At 35.4% G+C, this 8568-nt stretch overlaps 1 protein-coding gene across 1 annotated transcript; it reads left to right on the forward strand.

Moving 5' to 3' along the window:
• Positions 1-380: 380 nt before the first annotated feature.
• LOC128124264 (zinc finger protein 420-like) lies at positions 381-8295 on the forward strand. The gene is given in 6 exon segments (XM_052760437.1): positions 381-395; positions 972-1005; positions 1802-1842; positions 4785-4911; positions 5832-7653; positions 7655-8295. Coding segments are annotated over 6 exon segments (2118 nt in total). The 3' UTR covers positions 7734-8295.
• The last annotated feature ends 273 nt before the right edge of the window (positions 8296-8568 follow it).

The raw sequence follows: 8568 nt of genomic DNA on the forward strand, positions 1-8568 counted from the left end.
GCCTCTGTATTATGATATAAGATCAGATCCTGTAATACCCCAAGGAATACACATTCTTCGATATCATTTTAATATTTATGATGTTCCTGTGTCTGTGTAGCTGTTTCCATACCTAATACCAGTATTTCCCATATAGGATTGCATCAGTTCTGCTGGTTGCTGTTAATAATATAATCATGTGCAGGATAGTTTTAAGTCAACTTGACAGAAGCTAGAGTTATTAGAGAGGAGGGACCCTCATTTGAGAAAATGTCTCCATAAGAATTGGCTATAGGGTATTTTCTTAAGGGTGATTGGTAGGGAGGGCACAGTCTATTGTGGGTGGTTCCATTCCTGGACTTGTGTTTCTGCCTTCTGTAAGAAAGCAGGCTCCATAAGCCATGAGGGACAAGCCGGTAAGCCACACCTCTTTATGGCTTCTGCATCAGTTCCTGCCTCCTGGTTCCTGCCATGTTTCAGCTCCTGTCCTAACTACCTTCAGTAATTACACTGATATGGAAGTGTGAACCAGATATACTGTTACCTCTCCAGCTTGCTTTTTGGTCATCGTGTTCCATGGCAGATGTAGAAACCCTCACCAAAACAAACCATATACACCATTTTGTTAATCAGTCAATGTGCACGCAAGTCCATTTCTTTGTGTACTATTGTTTTTCACTTTTTTCTGAATACTTTAAAAATTTCTTCATAGAAGCAAATTCATCATTATTTAGCATTATTCTTAGTTCTTTTGGAAGCAGCTTGAATGTCTTTAATTCCTAAAATACTTTGCAAATTGTCATTATTAATAAATAGGAAATGTAGTGATGTTGTGTGTTATTTTTTTCTCTTTAATTATATGTAAAGCACTTATCAAATCTATGATTTTCCCATGGTGAGTACAGCAAGTTTTATATGTGATCACATCATCTTTAAAAAGGAATTTGGTGACTTGGCTACCTGTTTATCCTTAATTCCTTTTTGTCATTCAGATTTTTCTGATTCTCTCTTATGACTCTGAATTCAGTAAGACTGGAGATTGTATGCACCTTCCTCTCCTTAACAGTTTTCCAGCTAATGCTATTCATTTTTTCTGTTGTACTCTTGGCATTGGTGTAGCACACTTGCCCTTTACTGTGTTCAGCTGTATTCCATTTCTTCCTGTTACCTTTAGGAGTTTACTATAAAATCTGTTGGTTTGTCCTACGGCATTTCTATTCTACCAGGATTTTCATATCATGGGGCTCATATTATGTGTTTTTTTTTTCATATTCTGGTTTGTAATACTACTGGTAATAATTTGCTTCATTCTAGTTAGAAATAGTAGTTTGATGGTTTTATTTGTTGGACATAGTCTGTTACTCCCAAGCTCCTCTATTCCTTATAAAAGGAATTAATATATATTATATATATTATAAAGGCATTATTTCCTGTGTTCTGATGAATAATTTCTTTCTGATTTTTCTCTCTACACTTTGCCTCTAATGATGGTTCGCACTGCTACTTGATGGGGTGACCTGTGCTATTTTATAACTTTTTTTATTTGCCCTTTCTTCTCCGTGAATTTTAAGAGCCCGTGTTTCTGGATGCAATGATAAGGTCCGTAGTCATTTTCTTTCTCCATTCCAAATATGTTTTTCAATTCTATGTGTAGGAATGTTGAAAAGTTTACTGGTATCATTTTGGTTTTAAGTCTTTTTATGTGATTGGGCATTATCCATAACAGCTGAATTAATTTTAGCTTTGTATTTTTTGACATCTTGATGTGACGTTTCAACAAGAATTCTGGCCAGTGTTTCTGATAGAGAAACTGAGTGAAAAGCAACAAGAAGAATGAATGCTTCTGTGATGAGTGCTCCTCAGGTCAGTGTCATGTCCACGTTTCTTTGAAAATTGTTTTTGTTATTGAAGCTATTCAAGACTTTAATTCTCTTCCTCTAGTAATGCTATCTAAAGTCTTTATTTTCTATAATTTACCTTTGTTTTTTCTCTGACAATCAAGAGTAAGTCTTTAGATCATTCATCTATGTAGTGCAGCCTGGTCCCATTATATTTTCACTCTATTTTAAACTGTGAGGACATAAAATTTTCATGGAATTAATACCTGCCATTCTGAAAGAGAATCTATTATAATTGGTGCTCCTAAAAATATATTGATTGACAGTTTCTACATAGAATGGACTTGTGTCCGTTTATAGTCATGAGGAAGGAGGGTTTCATGTGCCTCATAGATTGCATTTCTTGGATGGTCAGGTTTCCAGAAACATGCTTATGAGTGTTTACATGCAAATACATTGACCTTCATCTTTCACTGACATCACTGAGCAATTTATGCAAAAGTACAATTAGAAGACACTCGCTGTCTTGAATCCAAATAGGAAATATTACAGCACCCTAGAGAACATGTAGTAGAAAGAATAACATGTCTTTCTCTTTCCATAAAATGGATTTGTCTATGAGAATCCTTGTATCTCTTTTTGGCGTTTTATGTCAAACAGTGATGATGGGTGTGTTGACAACTGAAATCTATCTGTCTCAGGAAAGGTTCTGTACAATTCTCAGTGGTAAGTTCTCAATAGACAGATGATTATTTTTCTATTTCTTTTTTTATTTTTCACAAGGGTCATATGCACTACTGTCTCCACCTTTTAATTCTATCATGTGAAATATATTCCTAAGAATTTTCTGGACAGTATTGACTTGTTGCTGTGCTTCAGGCATCAATTTTCAAGCATGAATGGATGTCCCTCTTAATTACTTTGTGTCTTTATTTTTTGGAGGAAGAAGATTCCTTCCACCCTATGCTTTCCTTCTTGCTGAAGCTATTTTTTTTTTGGTAGGGAGAAATCTTTAAGAGTAGTGGTAATGGTTCTATTTCTCTCTCTCTCTCTCTCTCTCTCTCTCTCTCTCTCTCTCTCTCTCTCTCGATTGGTTTTTCAAGGCAGGGTTTCTCCATGTAGCTTTGGTGTCTGTTCTGGATCTCACTCTGTAGAACAGGCTGGCCTCGAACTCACAGAGATTTGCCTGACTTTGCCTCCCGAGTGCTGGGATTAAAGGCATGTGCCACCACCGCCCGGCTCTATTTCTTTCTTTACAATAATATTCTATGTTATTAGAACTCAACATATGAATGTTCATATGCATATTTTTACGGACACTGCGTAATGCCTTATGCCACGAGATGCCTGTGGTTGGCACCAAACCCTTGGCACTGAATTCAGGCATTGTCAGGAGCTGCCATGTGTGTAGAGATTAAATTATGTTTATCTTCAGAAACAGCAAGTGCCTTTAACCTCTGAGTAATTTCCCAGACCACAGGTTTACATTTTTGTGCACATTTGTGACAAAGACAGTATATAACTTTGTATCTTCTAGTTTTCAACAGTGAAGAAAGAGTTACAGGTGATAATTATCTATGCAACTTAAAATACTGCTAAATGAATGAGCTCTAATACTGAAGAAGTGAATAAAGTTGAAATTAGAAGATTCAAATTTTCAACTGACCCAATCTCATGACAATAATGTAAAATTAGTGAAAAGTCAGTATAATCATCATTCACTTTAATTCATTATTTCATTCACAGAAAATGTTTCTGCTTCATTTGAGTGCATTGTCAGATATGCCATTTATTTACACATGGATTTCTCCTTCTGTAGCGAAACACCATATGGAATTTATGAAATGGTTATATTCTGTATTGCTTTTGTCCATTTTTAGAAAAATGTAAATAATATTCATTCTTTCTAATGCTTCATGGTTGTGAAGATATTCTCATAAAATAACTTTACAAAGTATTTGATTCTATGTGTTGTTTGGGATATTGGATGTGTCCAGTGATATCACAGTGCTTACTCTTTAAAGAAAAAAACTCTGATTTTAATTCATCCATAAATCTGAAATCTATGTTCTACCTATTTGTAATATAGAAAGGCTGCAACATTGTACCTGGGTCTCAGAATGTGAACTGAGAATTTTAGAATAGAGTAAGTTGGGACCCAGTTTCAGACAAGATTAATTTGGTGTCTGATATTTAAGTAAGGCCTACAGTTGTAGAATTTGGAAAAATAGTTTTGCTCATCATAACTTGACCATCTGTGATGTGACACTGGGGTCCTGTTTGATAGTAACACATAAAGATACATTACAGCCTCTAGTGCTCAAATTTGTATCTTTTCTAGCGTGAAACATTTACTGATTTTGAGACTGTTTTATGTCATCCTGTTTTCACAGAGATTATAAATACAGTAAAAACTGACTAGTTTAGAAAGTATCTTTAATTAAAATTTAATTTAATTTTATGTATGTAAGTATATTTGCCTGAATGTATGTGTGTGTGTGCTCTGTATGACTCCTGCCTGTAGAGTTCAGATGAGTTGCATTGGTTCTTATAGAACTGGGGTTAATATTTGTTATGTAATGCCTTGAGGGTGGTGGGAACCATATACATTTTAAAGGACTTTAAAAGCCTTTACAGAATCCAAATTGAAGACAAAATTTTCAAATGTAGTGATGGTGGCAAATCCTTTATGGGCTGGCTGCTCAGGTCTTAGAAATCATCAGAAAATTCATGGAGAAATAGCTTATGAATGTAAGTAATATAATAAGTCATTCTATACATTGTCTATGTAAGAGCAACAATGCTTAACTTCTGACCTCTCTAGAGCACTTCTCAAACACTTTTGTCCCTGATTGATTGCTAATGACTCATCTGCATTACAAAACTATCCCCAGTTCTTTAGATCTCTTTTACTTAGGATAGCATTTTGTGCAGCAGCTATAGTAATTAGGTGATTTTCCATTACAGAGGCTGTTAACATTCAGGGATGTGGCTATAGACCTCTCACAGGAGGAATGGGAAAGTCTAGACTTTGCCCAGAGGGCATTGTACATGGATGTGATGCTGGAGAATTATTACAATCTAGTCTTTGTGGGTAAGAATGTTTTTCTCATACAATTCCTGATTTACCCTTTGTTTCCCCCATTTTGTATATAAATAAATTCTTTGAACTGTTTAGAGACTCCCAGCACTAAGGGGAATTCTGGTCATTAACTTAACTTTTTTATGATGCTTCCTTTACATTTTTTTGTGTTCTCTGGAAGAGTAACCAAATGCTATATACTGTGTAATCTCTCTAGCCCTCTTATATAGTTTTTAATGAAAACTTCAAAATTCAAAAAAAATGTATATTCAGGGCAAGGAACTATATTACAGTACACATAATAATTGGAATATTTTTGATTTTACTATTAAATTAAACTAGTCATTTATTTCTGATTTTAAAAAAGTTCAGAAGGTTATAGGTAGAGAAAGAGCTGTTGGTTGTGAGAATGTTGTTCCTTTATTTATTTAATTTTTGAGAGGTGGTCTCAATATGGAAAATTTCTTTCTGAGAATTCAAAGGGGACCAACTGCCACAGCATGATTTTCACCCTAGCACTTTGAATACTGAAGCAAGAGGGTATGTTGAGTTCCATATCACCATGGGTTATATATTAAGCTCCTAGCTCAGCAGTGCCTCACAGTGTGACTCTGTCTCAAAATCATAAACAAGAAAATAGAGAGGAGCATTTTTCATATGAGCTCCTTTGTCAAAGTTCTTTATTGCTTGATCACCCCTTTGCCCTACCTTCTGCAAGGTACAATGTTTAGATAAGAATGAGACGCCTTTTATTGGTCCCAGCGTTTGATACATATCACATTGGAGGTTCTCACGAGCTTCCATTTAATGATTGTGAATCAGAAAATGCCTTTCCTGAGAGTTTCTAGTTTACATGTCTCAGAAAACATCAGTTATTGAATCTTTTACTCATGCATTAATCTCTGTTATTCCAAATTGTATTAATTTTCCAGAAAACCATTGCATATGTGATAAATATGAGGTCTTGGATCAAGACACAAAGCATATTTCCCATGATCATGTGAATATCCAAGGGACGCCATTTCAATGTAATGAGCTTGGCAAAGGTATTCATGAATCTTCTGACAGGAATGACATTGCAGAAAAGTACAAGGACAGATTGCTTAACCACAGACATGCCTCTGTTGAATTATTAGATATAAATAGACATGTAAGTGGGAACACTGGAGAAGAACCTTACAAATACAAAGAATGTGTAAACTCTTTAGATTTCTGTTCTATCATTAGTCAAAATCAAATAATCCACACAGCAATAGAAGAACAGGAAAATACAGAGTATGATAAATCTTTTGACCCTAAACATATACTCACACTGAAACGAGCCAGTAGTGCAAAGAAACCACAGCAATGCAAGAAATGTGGACAAATTTTCAAGATGTACTCAAGTCTCAGTAGACATCAGAGAGCTCATACTAGAGAGAAATCCTATAAATGTACAAAATGTAATAAATCCTTTCTGCATTTGTCCCAACTCAAAGTGCATTGCAAGATCCATTCTGGAGAAAAACCCTACAAATGTACAGAATGTGATAAGTGCTTTTTTCATACATCAGACTTGGAAAGACATTACAGCATCCACACTGCAGGGAATACTTACAAATCTAATGATTTTGGCAAATCCTTTATCTGCTGTTCAGATCTTACAAAACATCAGACAACTCCTGGAGGAGAGAGACTTTCTGGATGTAAACAAGCTACTAGTACATTCTACACATGTTTACACCTTGACCATTGTGGAATCCTTACAGGAGAGAACTTTTTCATATGTAGTGAATGTGGTAAATCACTTTGCATGTTTTCAGGTCTTAAAAGACATCAGAGAATTCACACAGGGGAAAATCCTTACAAATGTAATGAATGTGAAAAATCCTTTACCCAGGAAGGCAGTCTTAGAACTCATCAGAGAATACATACAAGAGAGAAACCTTTCAAGTGTAGTGAATGTGACAGATACTTTGCCAGGAAATCCTATCTTAGAACTCATCAGAGAATACATACAAGAGAGAAACCTTTCAAGTGTAGTGAATGTGACAGATACTTTGCCAGGAAATCCTATCTTAGAACTCATCAGAGAATACATACAGGAGAGAAACCTTTCAAGTGTAGTGAATGTGACAGATACTTTGCCAGGAAATCCTATCTTAGAACTCATCAGAGAATACATACAGGAGAGAAACCTTATAAATGTAGTGAATGTGACAAATCATTTACCCAGAAAAGCAATTTTAGAACTCATCAGAGAATCCATACAGGAGAGAAACCTTACAAGTGTAGTGAATGTGAGAAACTCTTTACCTACAGCTCTCATCTTAGAAGACATCAGAGAATTCATACAGGAGAGAAGCCTTACAAATGTAGTGAGTGTGACAAATCCTTTATCAATTGCACAGAACTTAGAAGACATCAGAAAGTTCATACAGGAGTTAAACCTTATAAATGTAATGAATGTGACAAATACTTTACCCAGAAAGGCAGTCTTAGAACTCATCAGAGAATTCATACAGGAGAGAAACCTTACCAGTGTAGTGAATGTGACAAATCCTTTATCAGGAAAGTCCATCTTAGAACTCATCAGAGAATACATACAGGAGAGAAACCTTACCAGTGTAATGAGTGTGACAAATCCTTTACCCAGAAATTTAATCTTAGAACTCATCAGAGAATTCATTCAGGAGAAAAACCTTATAAATGTAGTCAATGTGAGAAATCTTTTATCCAGAAAGCCAGCCTTAGAACACATCAAAGAATTCATATGACAGACGCCTTACAAATGTAGTGTATGCAGAAAAGTCTACCTGGATTTCAAGTCTAAGGAAACACCTGAAAATTCATAACTAGGGATAAAAGCTTCTGTAGGAAATAATGTGGCACATGCTTTAACCAGGCTCTGCCCTTAGCTGCACTTGAAGTTTCACACTGGAGAATCATGAACATGAGAAACTTGTGAAAACCTTTAATAATGTTTAATCTTGGAAAGCAAGACATTATGTTGAGGGAAATTCTGAAAATGTGGCAATGCAAGAAAATTTTCATTAAAATTTTTTACTTGTTCATCCTCAAATACTTCATCATGAAGACATCATGGAGAAGCCTAAAGAATATGCTATTGTGTAACAGTATCCTGGAGACTGAAATGATACAGTTTGAAGGGAAGCTGATTAAGACAGGAACTACGTTATTCAAAATAACTTAAAAGAAATCCCTGAACCTGACAAGATTCAGTATGCTTACCTCAATTGAAGAAACCCAGACCAATCATGCCAGTTAGAAGGAGATTTTGCAGATTGAGTGTCCAAGACTGGATGCTCTTAATCTGTAGATATGCCTCTGTGTGCTATGAGTATTCAGTATTCATTAGGTTTATCCCATGCTCTTTGGATTTTAATGATGGCAACTGTCTTTGTGTCCCTTTTGCTCTGGTAAAATACTCTTTCCTCATGTTTGTTAAGTAAGGCAAATAAAGCTGATTAAGTCAACAAGTTACACTTGATTCTGTTTTCATTTCCCAGTTGGGGTAAACAGGTGCATGCATATATGTTGCATCTCTCCAGGAAAAGTGTTTCATGAAACATGTACCGAACACATTAATCTTGTAAACAGAAAATTGGTATTAGAGCATCTGTTCTCAACATCAGGTTTGCCACCCCTTTGGATGTCTAACTATCCCTT

The sequence above is a fragment of the Peromyscus californicus genome, unplaced genomic scaffold (genome assembly GCF_007827085.1).
Source record: "Peromyscus californicus insignis strain IS unplaced genomic scaffold, ASM782708v3 Scaffold_4__1_contigs__length_199733344, whole genome shotgun sequence".
NCBI classification, from domain to species: Eukaryota; Metazoa; Chordata; class Mammalia; order Rodentia; family Cricetidae; genus Peromyscus; species Peromyscus californicus.